The sequence below is a fragment of the Gobius niger genome (assembly GCF_951799975.1).
Source record: "Gobius niger genome assembly, chromosome: 12".
In the NCBI taxonomy this organism is placed as follows: Eukaryota; Metazoa; Chordata; class Actinopteri; order Gobiiformes; family Gobiidae; genus Gobius; species Gobius niger.
The window spans coordinates 3,329,035-3,346,871 of record NC_136863.1 but is presented as its reverse complement, the minus strand read 5'-3'; the positions used below and the strand labels follow the sequence as shown (position 1 = coordinate 3,346,871).

General features: G+C 48.7%; 1 protein-coding gene across 1 annotated transcript in view; it reads left to right on the top strand.

Moving 5' to 3' along the window:
• cul9 (cullin 9) overlaps window positions 1–17,837 on the top strand; it is a gene marked incomplete at its 3' end in the record, with an annotated part of 46,335 nt that overhangs the window by 4,818 nt on the left and 23,680 nt on the right. The window contains exons 4-18 of the mRNA XM_079568176.1: window positions 10–152; window positions 967–1,286; window positions 2,582–2,741; window positions 3,670–3,847; window positions 3,923–4,092; window positions 5,176–5,365; window positions 5,438–5,605; window positions 5,938–6,338; window positions 7,776–8,415; window positions 10,816–10,961; window positions 11,137–11,225; window positions 11,304–11,406; window positions 11,511–11,735; window positions 13,740–13,830; window positions 13,901–14,072. Of these exons, the coding sequence (XP_079424302.1) occupies window positions 10–152; window positions 967–1,286; window positions 2,582–2,741; window positions 3,670–3,847; window positions 3,923–4,092; window positions 5,176–5,365; window positions 5,438–5,605; window positions 5,938–6,338; window positions 7,776–8,415; window positions 10,816–10,961; window positions 11,137–11,225; window positions 11,304–11,406; window positions 11,511–11,735; window positions 13,740–13,830; window positions 13,901–14,072 (3,196 nt within the window). The remainder of the gene's footprint in view (window positions 1–9; window positions 153–966; window positions 1,287–2,581; window positions 2,742–3,669; window positions 3,848–3,922; window positions 4,093–5,175; window positions 5,366–5,437; window positions 5,606–5,937; window positions 6,339–7,775; window positions 8,416–10,815; window positions 10,962–11,136; window positions 11,226–11,303; window positions 11,407–11,510; window positions 11,736–13,739; window positions 13,831–13,900; window positions 14,073–17,837) is intronic.

The window sequence follows — 17,837 nt, the reverse complement described above, 5'->3', positions numbered from 1 at the left end:
CTCTTGTAGGCAGCAGAGCCTCAGTGCTGTTGGCTCTGACTCACAGAGACCTGGAGCTGGACTTTGAGAATCGTCTGACTCTGTTGGAGCTGTTCGCAGAGACCACATCGTCAGAGGAGCAGGGCTGCTTTGACAGCGCCCCCCTTCCACAGGTGAGACCCCGCCCCCCTCGCTCCCTCAGGTGAGACCCCACCCCCTCGCTCCCTCAGGTGAGACACCGCCCCCCTCGCTCCCTCAGGTGAGACCCCGCCCCCTCGCTCCCTCAGGTGAGACACTGCCCCCCTCGCTCCCTCAGGTGAGACCCCGCCCCCTCGCTCCCTCAGGTGAGACACCGCCCCCCTCGCTCCCTCAGGTGAGACCCCGCCCCCCTCGCTCCCACAGGTGAGACCCCGCTCCCTCAGGTGAGACCCCGCCCCCTCGCTCCCACAGGTGAGACCCCGCTCCCTCAGGTGAGACCCCGCCCCCTCGCTCCCTCAGGTGAGACCCCGCCCCCTCGCTCCCACAGGTGAGACCCCGCTCCCTCAGGTGAGACCCCGCCCCCCTCGCTCCCTCAGGTGAGACCCCGCCCCCCTCGCTCCCTCAGGTGAGACCCCGCCCCCCTCGCTCCCTCAGGTGAGACCCCGCCCCCCTCGCTCCCTCAGGTGAGACCCCGCCCCCTCGCTCCCTCAGGTGAGACACCGCCCCCCTCGCTCCCTCAGGTGAGACCCCACCCCCTCGCTCCCACAGCTGAGTCTGACTCCGCCCTTCAGGTCATTCCCCTCACCCATAGCGTTCAGTGATGGTTAACGGAAGTTCATTCAACAAGAAAATAAAAATAGTGTGTGTGTTTTTCATAAGGACATTAAAGGAACTGCACTTAATTTACATGGGTGAGTCTGACCCCGCCCCCTCACTTCCTCAGGTGAGTCTGACCCCGCCCCCTCACTTCTTCAGGTGAGTCTGACCCCGCCCGCTCTGTCTCCGCAGATTCCCGGTAAAGCCCTGTTCTCTCTGGTGAAGCGCTACCTTCGAGTGACGTCTCTCGTGGACTCCGCCCCTCCGCTGGATGCTGACCCCGCCTCCTGGCTGCGCCGGGAGTTTGAGGTCGCCATGGCAACGGCGGCGCTGGTCTCTGAGCTGGTCCGGGTTCTGGGCTGGGACCGGACCTCTGTCCGAACCCAGCGCTCTAAAACCAGGAAGTCGATCTTCAAACCCAACGGCCAGTCGGAGCGAAGCAGCATCAGCCTATCACAGCGCAGCCCTGCCATCGCCGCAGCCGCCGCCGCCGCGCCTCAGAAAGAGTTCAGGTGAGAAGTTCAAAACTTGCCCCTTCACACAAAACCTCAGAGTCGAAAGATCTCTAAGCGTTTGTAAAAGTTCAAGGTAAAGTTTTAGTTGAACATTTCCTAATTTGGTTACATGTTTGTCTTTTTGTGGTGCTGATGTCGTGTTTTTTGACTCAATTTCCTGAAAAACAAGTTACTTACGATTTCTGGCATGATTTACATAGTTCCGCTTTAAAATCTAGGAATGGATATACCGTAAATTCTCTAATACTGGCCTGTATTCCATTAGCGGCCGGGTCTCTGACAGGGGCCGGGTCTCTGACAGAGGCCGGGTCTCTAACAGAGGCCGGGTCTCTGACAGAGGCCGGGTCTCTGACAGAGGCCGGGTCTCTGACAGAGGCCGGGTCTCTGACAGAGGCCGGGTCTCTGACAGAGGCCGGGTTCGCGGCTGGCGGAGGCAAATTAAAACCGGTCCCTAAAACAGGCCGGGGCTTTTATTAGAACCCGGGAACCCGGGGCCGAGGGGGACGCTGCGGAGGAGCTGATCCGAGCGCAACTTTGACACAGATTTAGCCACTTTTCAATCATCCTGTGACTGTATTTGGAAACAGGGCAACAAATGTTGTGTGACCCTCCAGGGTTTTAATAAAGTCACCATCATGTCTTCAAAGCACGTCCAGCTGCTCCGTGTGCAGGTCAGTCCCACGCCTCAAAATAACTCCTCCCATCAGCGCGAGCGTCTCGTCTTCTCTCGGGTCAGTCTCATGATCGATCACAAACACAAACGCTCCGTCTAAACTCGCCTTTACACAAGATAACAACAAATAATCCGGTCCGCGGTAAAAACGAAAGAAACCTGCAGTGACATTGATGTCAATGCTCCGCTAACAGCAACGAAACACTTCCTGTTGTCCCGACAAAATAAAAGGCATCAATGTTCCAGCCGCTGGGAGAGGGTTTGAAATGTTAATTAATAAATAAACCTAATATCTTAGGTGCAAATGGACACAAATCTCGTTTTTCTTCATTTTCCTGGTCGTCCGTTTTGCTCAAATAGAAATAAAGGCCTGTCTCTAATTGTGGCCTGGTTCCAATAAAGGCCTGGTCCTAGATGCCCTTGAGTAAATAAAGGCCCCGGCCTGTATTAGAGCATTTACTGTATATCGCATTTTTAGCTCAAAAAATAAGCTGGCATTACTCGCTGACATGATTAAAAGCCTACACTATTAGATAACGGATCGAAGACGTACGGACACTGTGTAAACTGTAATATTCTCGGTGTGAATGAGGCGTAACCCTCATCTTTCCTGGTCCAGGACGCTGCAGGACTTCGGGTCTCGGACCGAGTACGAGTCGTACCTGCAGCAGACGCTCAGAGCCGGTACCAGAGTCAGACTGACCCAGGACTATGAGGAGGTCCACACGGGAGACCAGGGCGAGTTCCGGACCAGCAACAACGGCTCCCCCCCAGTGCAGGTCAGACCCACCTCCCATTGCAAGCCTTATAGTGAAGACCCTATGAACAGTAGGTGGCGCTGTGTTGACATGCAATTGCCGTACAGAGGGATATTTTCACAACACTTAAAATATCTACTTTTCTATTTAGAAAAGTTAAGGGGGAGAGGGGTGGGGGGGAGAGGGGTCTGCACCTAAGTGAAGTGCGGTGGTGTTTGGTGATGCTCTGAAGCGGCACAGACTCGTTTTGCATTTCCTTTGCACCAGAGTGGTACCGTTCTGACAACTGCTTTAACTTGAGAGAACTTGACAGACGGTGGTGAAGTCAGGAAATACCATGAGACCAACTGGTGTTAAAGACAATTGTCTTAGACTGCAAAGTCATGACAGTCTGATGCACTGGATTCTTTCTATTGTTTAATTCCGTGGTGAACACTCGAGTGTGAACGCGTTGTCCATTCATTTGGAATAATAGATTATTGTAATTTGTATGGAGTAGTAGCTAATGCAAACATAAAGAATCTGTATAAAATTGCAAATTAAGGCATTATGTAAAAGAAAATGCCTCCATCACTCACTAATATAACAATTTGTTCATTTATATTATGCAGGTTGCCTGTTTCTGCTGTACATTATAAAATCAAATGTTTTGTTTTTGAATTACAAATATTATTTGACTTAAATTTACATAAAATGCAAATTATCTTTCAGAGCTTGTGGTCTTACATTTTTTAATTCTAGATCTTAAAGGTCATTTCTCATTGCAAACTGTGCAGGAGGAGCACCAGTAGTATCTGTACTCAAGTAATGAAATCAACTACTTTTGATCAAATCCATAACTATGACCACCGCTGGCAAGAAACTTTAACTCAGAAATTCGTCCCAGACTAGTAAAAAGATAAATAGGTTGAAGAACCTTCGAGTCAAGCCCTGACCCTTGTGTCGGCAGGTTTTCTGGGACACTCTTGGCCGGACATACTGGGTGCACTGGCACATGCTGGAGATCATCAGCTCCGCCCCTCAGAGCTCAGACCAGGACCAGAGCAAAGACCAGACCAGAGCCGAGTCCAAACCAGAGTCCAGACTCGACCTGCGAGAGTCCCGGTCGAACCCCCTCCTGCCCTCAGGTGACACTTGTGATTATATAGCACACATTAATGTTTATTATCCTCCTGACACTCTGACCCCGCCTCTCTCTTCAGAGCCCATGTTGCTCCGCCCCTCCCCTTACACCTGTCCGTACCTGAGCACAGGTGAGCCAAAGGGGGCGGAGCTCAGCACAGTGGAGTGGTGGGAGCTGCTATTCTTCACGAAGAGGCTCGAGCAGAGTCAACAGGAGCAGGCCCGAACCCTCCTACAGAGAATGCTACAGGTGAGACTAACCCTCCTACAGAGGGTGCTACAGGTGAGACTGTAACCCTCCTACAGAGGGTGCTACAGGTGAGACTAACCCTCCTACAGAGGGTGCTACAGGTGAGACTAACCCTCCTACAGAGGGTGCTGCAGGTGAGACTAACCCTCCTACAGAGGGTGCTACAGGTGAGACTGTAACCCTCCTACAGAGGGTGCTACAGGTGAGACTAACCCTCCTACAGAGGGTGCTACAGGTGAGACTTACCCTCCTACAGAGGGTGCTACAGGTGAGACTGTAACCCTCCTACAGAGGGTGCTACAGGTGAGACTAACCCTCCTACAGAGGGTGCTACAGGTGAGACTAACCCTCCTACAGAGGGTGCTACAGGTGAGACTAACCCTCCTACAGAGGGTGCTACAGGTGAGACTAACCCTCCTACAGAGGGTGCTGCAGGTGAGACTAACCCTCCTACAGAGGGTGCTACAGGTGAGACTAACCCTCCTACAGAGGGTGCTACAGGTGAGACTGTAACCCTCCTACAGAGGGTGCTACAGGTGAGACTAACCCTCCTACAGAGGGTGCTACCGGTGAGACTTACCCTCCTACAGAGGGTGCTACAGGTGAGACTGTAACCCTCCTACAGAGGGTGCTACAGGTGAGACTAACCCTCCTACAGAGGGTGCTACAGGTGAGACTAACCCTCCTACAGAGGGTGCTACAGGTGAGACTAACCCTCCTACAGAGGGTGCTACAGGTGAGACTAACCCTCCTACAGAGGGTGCTACAGGTGAGACTAACCCTCCTACAGAGGGACCTACAGGTGAGACTTACCCTCTGACAGAGAGACCTACAGGTGAGACTTACCCTCTGACAGAGAGACCTACAGGTGAGACTTACCCTCTGACAGAGGGACCTACAGGTGAGACTTACCCTCTAACAGAGAGACCTACAGGTGAGACTTACCCTCTGACAGAGAGACCTACAGGTGAGACTTACCCTCCTACAGAGGGTGCTTCCTCTTACAGAGGGTGTTACAGGTGATTTCTCCCCAGAAAAGATCTGCTCCACCTAACCTCCTCTCTCTCCATTGGCTGTCCTCAGGAGGGGGAGCTCGACGACAACGCTCTGATTGGTCTGACCGTGCCCGTCTCTGTGGCGACACAGCTGCTGCACTTCCTGGAACAGAATCTACCGCCCGCAAGTCTGAAGGAGCTACAACGGTCCCACTGTTTCAGTAAACTGCACACAAAGACACAGGCCCATCACAAGGAGGCGCACCACAGGAGCAGAGGTCTGTTGCACAGCTATTACTCTGTGTGTTGGTCTGAAGTCCAGGTGACGAACTCCTCTTTTCTGTGTTCAGACTCCGAGCCAAGCTCCTCAGATGTCTCTGTGGAATCAGCCTCAAAGAAACCTAAGACTGAAGCCCTCCCCGAGGTCCAGGTCCAAACAGAGGTCCAGCCCGAGCAACCGGTGCAGACTGAGGCGGGCGCTGAGGACCTCCCTGCAGATCTGGATCAGACCGTCTTAGGTAAGAACCTGCTGTGTAATAGATTCACCACACGAGTATGCGCTCTGACAGCCTGTGCTCTGAGGCCTGGCTCCTGACGCCTCTCTTAATAAAATAATCATTATTTAGAAGCAGGTGAGCGTTTTCTTTCTCCTGCCCGGGGTCACATGTAAACCTGCTGAGGATGCTGCCGGACCACTGGTGGATGGTTTGCTCATTGTACGCAATATTCATAATTTGGAAATAACATTCCCACGGCCCGGTAACAGGGCGGATCACGATTTGTTCAGTGGGAAACTCCTCACAGTAAAGCCATAACTTCTTTGACATTCTTACTCTTTTTACCTGTGCAGTTTTCTCAGAGCGGGTGAAAGACAAGCGCTCCCTGCTGGAGAAACTCTCGGAGACCGTCACAGTCCTGGAGAAGGAGTTGGAAACTCAAGGCTCGGGGGCTGAGCAGGGTCTGCAGCTCGCCGCCGTGGTCTTCATGATCCGGACTCTGGACCAGGTCTCTGCGGACCGAGATAAGACCTTCACAGAGTCCAGCGCCAAACCCCGGGTCCTGAAGCTCCTGGTGGACCTGCTCTCCTCCGACTCCGAGGTGCTGGTCTGGTCCTGTCTCCGTTTGGGGCGCGGCCTCCTGCAGAAGTTCGACTGGAGAGTGGCCTTCTCCACCGAGGGAGGGGTCAGTGCCGTCCTGACCGCCATGACCACCTTCAGCAGCAGCGCCCGGGTCCAGCGGGGGGCGCTACAGGTGAGGGTTGTGGTGTGATGCACAAGTATTCACTGTATTCCGGACCTTTGCTTGGGCACTGCCTTGAATTGTGCCGACACCTTCACTCGCATTAGTTAGTTAGGACTGGAGAAGTCAAGAGAAAATCTCGCCGCGCAGAGAAACGGTGCAGTGTTGACTTGTTGATGCAAATGAACATTGGAAATTTTACACAAATCAATCTACTCAAATCTACACTTATTTTAATGGCAATCATTTTCCCATGTTGTCCGCTAGGGCTGGGTACCGTTTTTTTCAATACCACTACTTTAACGATACCTGCTTTTCGGTACTGGTGCTTTAACAGTACTTTTTTCAATAACCATGTTATTTTAATTTAATTAAAGAGGGGGTATTATGCTTTTTTCAATCACATAGCACCAGTCTATAGCTCACCACAATGATGAGCAAACCTTCTGTTCTGTAAATGCAGTAAATTAGAATAACTGCCTTGTATAAAATTGCTCTCTCAAAATGGCTGTTGCGAATGTCTTGAAATAGGCTTCTGTCTCTTTAAGGCCTCTGTCTCTTTAACCTCTGACCCTTTCCGACACGCCCCCGCCTGCTGAGGAGCAGTGGTTGGTTACTCGGCTGGTGACGAAAGCTTGGAGGCGTCTCCAGGAGGTGGGGGCGTTCCTAGGAGGACTCAGGCAAACCTATCCCTAAAATGCACAAATTATAGATTACTCAAAAATACGTGGATGTGCCAAGGCAACACTTCAGGCATGTTTTTAATGAGGGAATGACATAATAACATGATGTAAAGCTTGAAAAAGTCGATTTTGCATAATACCCCCCCTTTAAAATAATGTGTGTAAAACAGTATAGCTAGTATAACAGCTCAACAAAAATAAAACAGGCCGCAGCAGCGTCACCTGTAACTTCATTTTTTTGAGCAGAATTCCCACATCAGGCACCGTTTAACTTCAGCTAAACGTTTCTAAACACACTGCGCTGTTCGACAAAATGAAAACACTTCACACGTAAGAGATCTGTTACATAGTGAGAGCGCTCACTCTGTCGCTAATAATTTACCAAAACTGTTCCAAAAGGGCTAACGCAGAGTGAGCGCTCACTTTTTTCAGAAACAATCTTTGATCCAAACGCTCCGGTGCAGCTGGAGTTTTGTAACGACAGCAGTAACTTCAGGCTCTGCGGGGCTAAATCTAAAGGTAAAGCCCATGTGTTTCTTGTTGTCGCTGCGTTTCTCTTTGTCTAAGAGCTCTAGTTTGTTATTCAGTCCAGCTTTTGTCCTGGTATTTAACCAGTTTAGTGGTTTAGTCCTGGCTTAGACTGCGGCTCCGCCATCTCCAATGATGACTAAAGTGTTTGGAAGTTATTGCTTTGCTTTGCTTTAAGAAAACACCTGAAGTGAAAGAGAAAAATGGGGTCTTATACTGTGCTGTCTCTGCTCCTCAGACGCTGCAGCTGCTCACTGGAGTGGGCAGTTCCTCTCCTCTGCCTGAGGGGGGCGCTCAGGTTGTGCGGGAGCTGTTTGCGAGCATTAGTTCAGCGACTCCTCGGGGCTCCAGGGGGCTCCTCGGGGCCATCCCTGCAGCGCTGCAGCTGCTGCTCCAGAAAGAGAGACCACCACAGCGAGTCCGCACAGAGGAGGCCCAAACCGACCAGGACCAGGACCAGGACCCGGGCCTTGTCCTGAACCCAGTCTGGTCCCAACTGGAGGAAGTCCGGTCCAGCCTGGAGTCTGCGCGCTGCGGCTTGAACGTGGTCCGGGACCTGAAGAGCATGAGGTCTGTGCTGAAGGAGGTGCGCACCAGCCTGCAGCCGGTGCGCTCCGTGCTGCAGCAGGTCAGCAGAGACTTGGAGGAGCACGGTGCGGAGGGGGCGCTGGGCGAGGAGGACGCAGAGGAGGAGGAGGCGCCGGAGTCCGGACTGGACCAGGTGCGAGCCGGGCTGCTGGTTTTGTCGTGGCTCTTGTCTCACGCTGAGCTGAAGGAGGCGTTGGAGTCATGTGACCTGAGCTCTGTGCTGAAGCAGTGCGTGTCTGAGGGCGTGCACCCGGCGCTCGCTCTGTCCGTGCTGCAGACTCTGTCATCAGGTGAGAAACGCACAAACATACAGCGCTTTGCTGCTAGTGATTCAGAGAGCACTTTTATGCTTAAAGGGGGCCTATTATGCAAAATCGACTTTTTCAAGCTTTACATCATGTTATTAAGTCATTCCCTCATTAAAACCATGCCTGAAGTGTTGCCTTAGCACATTCACGTATTTTCGAGTAATCTGTAGAAACTCTGATGGCGGCCATTTTAGGGATAAAACGCCTGATTCCTTCAGGAAACGCCTCCGACCTCCAGGATACGCCTCCAACCTTTCGTCACCAGCCGAGTAACCAACCACTGCTCCTCAGCAGAACCCCCTCCCCGCAGTGTCTAGCCCTAAGATGTAAACAGAGTCATCATGGAGGATTAGCTTCATGTGTTGTGAACCAGAGCCACAGCAGACTTTTACAAAGACACACATCAGTGTTTCTGTTACCTAAACACCCAGGATTAAAACCGGTGACAAGAACACTTATTTCAGTGTCTGGTTCTGCGCTGGGCCTTGATGATGCACAGAGCCTCCGGAGAAAGCTAATGCTAAGCTAAACCTCGAGTCATCACGTGAAAACGAGAAATATGCACAAATAAAGTCAATAAAACCACCACACACATAAAGAACCGTTTAACAATGATCACACACGGAGCCAGGCTTGTTGATTTGGAAGTTTATTGCTCACATTTCATCTACAATGGGTCATAGCCGAGTGGTTTTCTCCCGGAGCTAACAAGCTAGCCGCGACAAGCTAACGGGAAAATTCACTGAATACAAGCATATTATGCATTGAAAACGTCACTAAAACAGGCAACTGCTTGAAGCAGCCTTTATGACGATCACACACGGAGCCTGGCTTGTTGATTGTGTAGTTTATTGCTCACATTTCATCTACAGTGAGTCGTAGCCGAGTGGTTTTCTCCCGGAGCTAAGGCACTATTAGCCGCGACAAGCTAACAACCTTCACCTTCACAACATTCATTGAAAACAGGCAGCATATTATGCACAAATAACGTCAATAAAGCAGGCAACTACTCGAAGCAGCCTTTACGATGATCACACAATGAGCCTGGCTTTACACATGTGTGGTTTATTACAGACTTTTCATCAACAATGAGCTGTAGTCGATTATAACAAGCTAACGGGTAACCTCGAAAAACCACTGTCCACCTGCACAGATAATGTCCGTCTTTGAATCGTATGGGCTCCTGCAGATCCTGGTGTAGTCCATGGGGGTATAGTTAGAGATCCATAGGGCATGGCAGATGCAAAGAGATAGCCTCCAAACAGCAGTTATTTTTCAGGCAAGAGCCCCGTCCAAGCGTCCGGTGTGGAAGGTTCGTCTCCAAATAATATCCTGTGTGGCCATTGTTCACAAAGTGATAAACAGTAGGTCCTTTCCAACAATAAAAATTAAAATGCACCGATCGTAGTTTCAATACTGTTGAGACAAGCGCAGTGTTGTTGTGATGCCACAGACAGCGTGTGGAGGGGGCGTGTCGGAAAGGGTCAGAGGTTCTTAAAGAGACAGAGGCCTATTTCAAGTCATTTGCTGCCGCCATTTTGAAAGAGCAATTTTATACAAGGCAGTTATTCTAATTTACTGCATTGACAGACCAACAGAAGGTTTCGTCATCATTGTAGTGTGCTATAGACTGGTGCTATGTGGCTGAAAAAAGCATAATACCCCCTCTTTAACAGTCCCTGCGTGTCCACGAGTTTGTTTTGCAGTTTTTTGTTTTTCTGATGATGATGGGGATTTCCTATGATTTTAATCAGTTTGGTGGTTAACCTCTTAACTTCCACCTGAACCGAGAGGATCTTTTTCCTCACGTCATCAGATTTTTTTTCCATCATTTTTTTGTTGGGTATTCAACTCATTTTGGTAACTTTTTTGTCATTTTTTGTCACATTTTGTCATTTTTTTTCCTCCATTTTTCCGTCAATTTTTTATCCATTTTTGTCACTTTTTTGTAATTTTTTCTGTCACATTTTTATAAAATTTTTGTCATATTTTTGTAATTTTTTTGTCACATTTTGTCACATTTTTGTAATTTTTTTCGTCCATTTTTTGTCAATTTCTTGTGACATTTTTGTGACATTTTTGGCACTTTTTCATAAATGTTTCGTCACTTTTTTGTCACATTTCCATCATTGTTTTCGTCTCAGTTTCGTTGCTATTTTCACAGCTTTTTTCCAGAAGCTTTTGGACTGGGGTAAAGCCAAACTGGAGAAAATGTACTCTGTTCAGGTGGGAGTTAAGGGGTTAAAGGTGCATTATGCAACTTTTTATGTGAAAAAAAAATATTTGCTGGGTCGTATTTGTGTGTTGTTGACCTTGTGTAGTTGGACTAGTCTTTACACATAATGAGTGCAGTAATATATAACTCACCTGCCTCCTCCTCAGACCTGGACCTGGACCTCCCGGAGTCCCAGATCCAGACTCTCCTGTCGGGCCTGAAGGAGCCGGCGGCGTCTAAAGAAGTCGTCCGGACTCTGGAGAAAGTGCTGTGCGACGCAGAGCCACCAGAGGGCGCCGTGGCTGTGCAGCAGGTGCCTCCTCCGCTCTGATTGGTCCAGGAGCTGCTCTCGTTTCAGTTTCTCTTATCGACGGAAATATGTGCTCTTTTAGTTGCATGTTTGTTTTCCTCTTCTCGGTTTCTACCTCTTGAAATGTCTCTGAAATGAGCTGTGATGGGTCCTCTCTCTGATTGGCTGCTGTGGTCAGGTGACGCAGAACGCTGATGTTTTATTGGACGTGGCGAGTTTGATGGAGACCCACAAATCGGACAAAGCGACGCTGCTGTCTCTGCTCAGGTCGGTCGGCCGCTTTGCAAACGCTCTAATCGCCCCCCCCCCCCCCTGCTCCTCTGAATGTCCCCTCGTCTCCTGCAGGATTCTGGGGAAATTTCTGGACCGTTTTGACGAGGATTTCCCGTGGCACAACGTCATCGAGCCGTGTCTGTCCACGATCAACCTGCACCTCACGGACAGACAGGTCAGAACAAGTGTTGATCCGGATTTTAGTTGGTCTTGGCTTTCACTAGCTCCAGCGTCTCGCCTTAAAATGTATCAAAATTAACAGACTCCGTTTCCTCTCAGTTCTGCCAGGCCTCGGCGGGCCTGCTGCTCCGTTTGGCCGGTCTGGACAAAGACCTCGGGGTCCTTATGGTGCGGTTTGGGACTGGTCCTGTTCTAGAGCGAGTCCTGGAGAAGCACGAGTCTCTGCAGTCGGCCTCAGACCTCAAAGACCTGGTGCAGGATCTCAACCAGTACTCCGGACTCTACAAGACCCTGGGCTCCAGCCTGCTGTCCGGCTGCATTCAGGTGGGACTGAGACTTCGGAAAGCTCCAGTAGGGGGGCGGGAAATATTTTTCGGTACCTAGATTCTGTACTTTGTTCTCTCCAGACATCAATATACAATCCTCAGTGGCTCTTAAAAAAAACGTGAAAGCACAGGCTGCTCTCTCCGTTTCTGGAGGGGAAATGAGCCAACAGATAATTAGCCTCTTCAGCTAAAATGCAGGTTGTAACGCACGGGAAGGCTATTTTACTAAAGAGAGAGTAGGTCTGGGCAGGTCGCTCCGGAGTATAAGTCGCACCAGCCAAAAAATGCAGAATGAAGAAGAAAATAACATATACACTACCGCTCAAAAGTTTGGGGTCACTTAAAATATCCTTGTATTTGAAAGAAAGGATAACATTTAATGAATCATAAATACAGTCTAGACATTGTTAATGTTGTGAATGCCTATTCTAGCTGGAGACGGGTGATTTTTAATGGAATACCTACATAGGTGTGCAGAGGTTCAAATGATAAATTGTGTTAGAGCGTCATTGATGATTAGAAAACCCTTGTGTTGTTATGCTAGCACTTTAGAGAGCTGTTCTGCTGATTAGAGAAGCTTATAGAATTGGCCTGGGTCACGCCAAATGTTTGACGGGTAGTGTAAGTCGCCCCGGAGTATAGGTCAAGGTCAAATTCTAAATATAAAAAGCACATTTACAGCAACTATCGCTGCCCAAAGTGCTGTACACAGGCAATACGAAGTTTCAACAAAGTTAAAATACATTACATAACAAACAATAGCAATAACAATAACCGCCAAAGAAAATCCGGCTCGGCTTGTGTTGAAGGCCAGTGCAAACAGATGAGTCTTCAAAAGAGATTTAAAAACATTCATGGACTGAGCTGTTTTAACGCTCAAGAGAAGACTGTTCCAAAGTGTGGGCGCCGCAACAGCAAAAGATCGGTCACCCCTAGTTTTCATCTGTGATCGTGGAACAACTAGCAGCATTTGATATGCCGACCTCGTTGTCCTCTTTGGGACATAAACAGACAGAAGCTCTGACAGGTAAGACGGGGCCATCCCATTTAAACACTTAAAAACAATCAGTAGGATCTTAAACTGCATCCTGTAACTCACTGGGAGCTAGTGCAAAGAGGCCAGAACAGGAGTTATATGCTCATATTTCCGTGAGCCAGACAGTAAGCGGGCAGCAGCATTTTGGACCAGCTGCAGGCGATGGATGGAGGCCTGGGATAATCCATAGTACAAAGAATTACAGTAGTCCAACCGGCACGAGATAAGGGCATGGACCACACGCTCTAGGTCAGCATGTGGTAGGTAGGGTTTTACTTTACTCCGAAGGCGTAACTGGTAAAAGCCAACTTTTACTACCCAACTGATCTGCTGATCCAACTTGAAGGAGCTGTCAATAATCACACCCAGATTTCTGACTGCTCAGTGACGGTGGTGACTCAGAGGGCCTAAAATAGAAGGATCAAAAGCATCAAAGTCGCACCAGTCTTGTCAACTACCTGGGCACGGAGGTGTAGCTGCACCGTCGAGGAGCCTCTCCCGGCAGCACCTTGTTCAAGCACCCATTTGCAAACTCTTTCCTCTGGCTGTGGCCATATAGCTTTAAGTCCACGATGAGCTTTTTTTTGTTTTCTTCATTGCAGTAGGAGTAACTTCCACTTTTCGCCAGTCCCTCACAAATTCCTCGCTCACTCCAAACTTTACAGTGTACATTTTCACTGGTACAATAAGTAAGTGCTTTATTTGTCATTGTACAACCGTACAGGAGTAGCAGAGGACGGTATAGCAGATACTGGTACACAAGCCTAGAGCGCCCTCTAGCAGTGTGAAAATAGCAAGCGTGAAATTATATATTTTGATATATAAGTCGTACCCACAGCCAAACTATGGAGAAAAAAAACTCAGTCTGGTAAATACGGTAGTGGTGTCGTAAAATAATGAACGGTGCCCAGCCCTGTCTGTATATGTCGTGTACTATAGTAAACGTTATTAATGTCTGTGTTGTAGCTGGTCCTGGGTCAGATTGAGGAGCATCGCCGCTCTCAACGTCCAATCAACATCCCCCTGTTCGACGTGTTCCTCAGAAACCTCTGTCGGGGTCAGTGCTACATCTGTTGCTGCTCCTACTGCCGCTTCTGCATTGTCATTGTTTGTGATTGGCTGTTCAGGCTCGGGGGCGGAGCTTCGTGAGGACCAGTGCTGGGAGAAGGTGGAGGTTTCGTCCAATCCGCATCGAGCGAAAAACCTGACGGACCAAAATCCCAAAACCTTCTGGGAGTCCAACGGCTGCTCCGGGTCCCACCACATCACCGTCCACCTGCGGAGGGGCGTGGCCATCAGGTAACTCCACCCACCACATCACTGTTCACCTGCGGAGGGGCGTGGCCATCAGGTAACTCCACCCACCACATCACTGTTCACCTGCTGAGGGGTGTGGCCATCAGGTAACTCCACCCACCACATCACTGTTCACCTGCGGAGGGATTAGTTTTCTCATTTTTATGACAGATGGTCAAATAAGGTTTTTAAGACAGGGCATCCGCGGGGTCTTAAAAAGTCTAAAATTCAAGAATCCAATTTTAAGGCCTTAAAAAGTCTAAAATTGGGCCTATTTGGTCTTAAATCCACGGTAAACTGGTCTTAAAAATCAACGTTCAACGACCCAATTATTTGCGCACAATTTAGTTTAAAAAGTCGACAAATAAATGCGCAGAAGCAGCGATGAGGAGCCGCTGGTGCCGCTCATGGTCCGCGAGGGCGAAGCGACGCTGACGCACTGGCCGCAAACAAACAACGTAAACTCAGTGATAGTCGAGCGAGGCAGAAGGACTCTCCTTCAGAGCTTTATCCGCCCAAAAAACGACTGAAGTCAGCAGAGTTTAGGAATCCAAAACATGACCAAGGTGTCGCTGATGGATCCGTAATGCTGCTGTCGGGGGGAAAGATACGTCCAATATGAAACAACGTGGAGATAATCCTTCACTGTAAATATCCAACTCAAGGTCATGAACGGCATAATTGATTGACTGCGGAATCCTTCCGCAGTCAATAAATGGTTTTCACGTTCTTTATTATTATTGATTGACTGCGGAATCCTTCCGCAGTCAATAAATGGTTTTCATGTTCTTTATCTATTATTGATTGACTGCGGAATCCTTCCGCAGTCAACCATTGGTTTTCATGTTCTTTATTATTATATTTTTTTCCAGATTTTCGGGAGTTTTCACAGCTTGCACGGTTTCAGCAATTTCAGCAACTTATACCTCAAAACGTTCAGCATGTTGGAGAGAATCCTGCTATTACTTTTGGGAATTCAGCGATTTCCGGTTTTTCCGCAATCGGCCGATATTCGGCCGATTTTTCCCATTACTTATAATGGGGCTTCCTCAAATTCACAGATTCTGCAGTTTTTTCCGCAGTTTCAGCAATTTCTGCAGTTTGTGCTTGTTCAGCTTCCGCAGCTTGTCAGTTTTCAGAAAAAATCCGCCTTCTACAGTTTTCCAGTTTTTTTCTACGGGCTTGGGAATTCTGCCATTGATTTGTATGGGGAATTCTGCCCATTCATTTTAATAGGGCCATGCATTTTAATGGGACTTCAGGTACATTCAGGTCTTTCAGCCATTTCTGCAGTTCAAATACTTCTGCAGTTTCAAATACTTCTGCAGTTTCAAATACTTCTGCAGTTTAAATACTTCTGCAGTTTCAAATACTTCTGCAGTTTCAAATACTTCTGCAGTTTCAAATACTTCTGCAGTTCAAATACTTCTGCAGTTCAAATACTTCTGCAGTTTCAAATACTTCTGCAGTTTCAAATACTTCTGCAGTTTCAAATACTTCTGCTGTTTCAAATACTTCTGCAGTTCAAATACTTCTGCAGTTCTAATACTTCTGCAGTTCAAATACTTCTGCAGTTCAAATACTTCTGCAGTTTCAAATACTTCTGCAGTTTCAAATACTTCTGCAGTTCAAATACTTCTGCAGTTCAAATACTTCTGCAGTTTCAAATACTTCTGCAGTTTCAAATACTTCTGCAGTTTCAAATACTTCTGCAGTTCAAATACTTCTGCAGTTTCAAATACTTCTGCAGTTCAAATACTTCTGCAGTTCAAATACTTCTGCAGTTTCAAATACTTCTGCAGTTCAAATACCTCCGCAGTTCAAATACTTCTGCAGTTTCAAGGATTGGGACAAAGACCCAGACCCGAACCAAGACCTGAACCAAGACCCGAACCAAGACCTGAACCAAGACCCGAACCAAGACCTGAACCAAGACCCGAACAAAGACCCGAACCAAGACCCGAACCAAGACCTGAACCAAGACCTGAACCAAGACCCGAACCAAGACCCGAACCAAGACCCGAACCAAGACCCAGACCGAGACCCGAACCAAGACCCAGACCCAGACCAAGACCCGAACCAAGATCCGAACGAAAACCCAAACCAAGACCCGAACCAAGACCCGAACCAAGACCCGAACCAAGACCTGAACCAAGACCCGAACCAAGACCTGAACCAAGACCCGAATCAAGACCCGAACCAAGACACAGACCAAGACCCGAACCAAGACCCGAACCAAGACCCGAACCAAGACCCAGACCAATACCCGAACCAAGACCCGAACAAAGACCCGAACCAAGACCCGAACCAAGACCCAGACCAAGACCCGAACCAAGACCCAGACCAAGACCCGAACCAAGACCTGAACCAAGACCCAGACCAAGACCCGAACCAAGACCCGAACCAAGACCCAGACCGAGACCCAGACCGAGACCCGAACCAAGACCCAGACCCAGACCAAGACCCGAACCAAGATCCGAACGAAAACCCAAACCAAGACCCAGACCAAGACCAGAAACAAGACCCAGACTAAGATCCGAACCAAGACCAAGACCGGAGCCAAAAGCCAGACCCAGAACAAGACCCGAACCAAGACCCGGACCAAGACCCGAACCAAGACCCGAACCAAAACCCAGACCAAGACCCAGACCAAGATCCGACCCAAGACCTGGACCAAGACCAAGTCCAGACCAGGTTGCCATAGCTACCGGAATTAAAACCATAACCAGGTAAACCACAGGAACCAGGCCAAGTCCAGACCAAGTCCCCATAGTTACCAGAATTCAATCCATAACCAGGAAAACCACAGAAGCCAGGCAAAGTCCAGACCAAGTTACCATAGTAACCTGAATTCAATCCATAACCAGGTAAACCACAGAAGCAAGGCCAAGTCCAGACCAAGTTACCATAGTAACCTGAATTCAATCCATAACCAGGTAAACCACAGAAGCAAGGCCAAGTCCAGACCAAGTTACCATAGTTACCGGAATTAAAACCATAACCAGGAAAACCACAGGAACCAGGCCAAGTCCAGACCAAGTCCCCATAGCTACCGGAATTAAAACCATAACCAGGTAAACCACAGGAACCAGGCCAAGTCCAGACCAAGTCCCCATAGTTACCGGAATTAAAACCATAACCAGGAAAACCACAGAAGCCAGGCCAGGTCCAGACCAAGTTACCATAGTAACCTGAATTCAATCCATAACCAGGAAAACCACAGAAGCCAGGGCAAGTCCAGACCAAGTTACCATAGTTACCAGAATTCGATCCATAACCAGGAAAACCACAAAAGCCAGGCCAAGTCCAGACCAAGTTACCATAGTAACCTGAATTCAATCCATAACCAGGTAAACCACAGAAGCCAGGGCAAGTCCAGACCAAGTTACCATAGTAACCTGATTTAAAACCATAACCAGGTAAACCACAGAAGCAAGGCCAAGTCCAGACCAAGTTACCATAGTAACCTGATTTAAAACCATAACCAGGTAAACCACAGAAGCAAGGCCAAGTCCAGACCAAGTTACCATAGTTACCAGAATTACAACCATAACCAGGAAAACCACAGAAGCCAGGGCAAGTCCAGACCAGGTTGCCATAGTTACCAGAATTCAATCCATAACCAGTTAAACCACAGAAGCAAGGCCAAGTCCAGACCAAGTTACCATAGTTACCGGAATTACAACCATAACCAGGAAAACCACAGAAGCCAGGCCAAGTCCAGACCAAGTTACCATAGTTACCGGAATTACAACCATAACCAGGAAA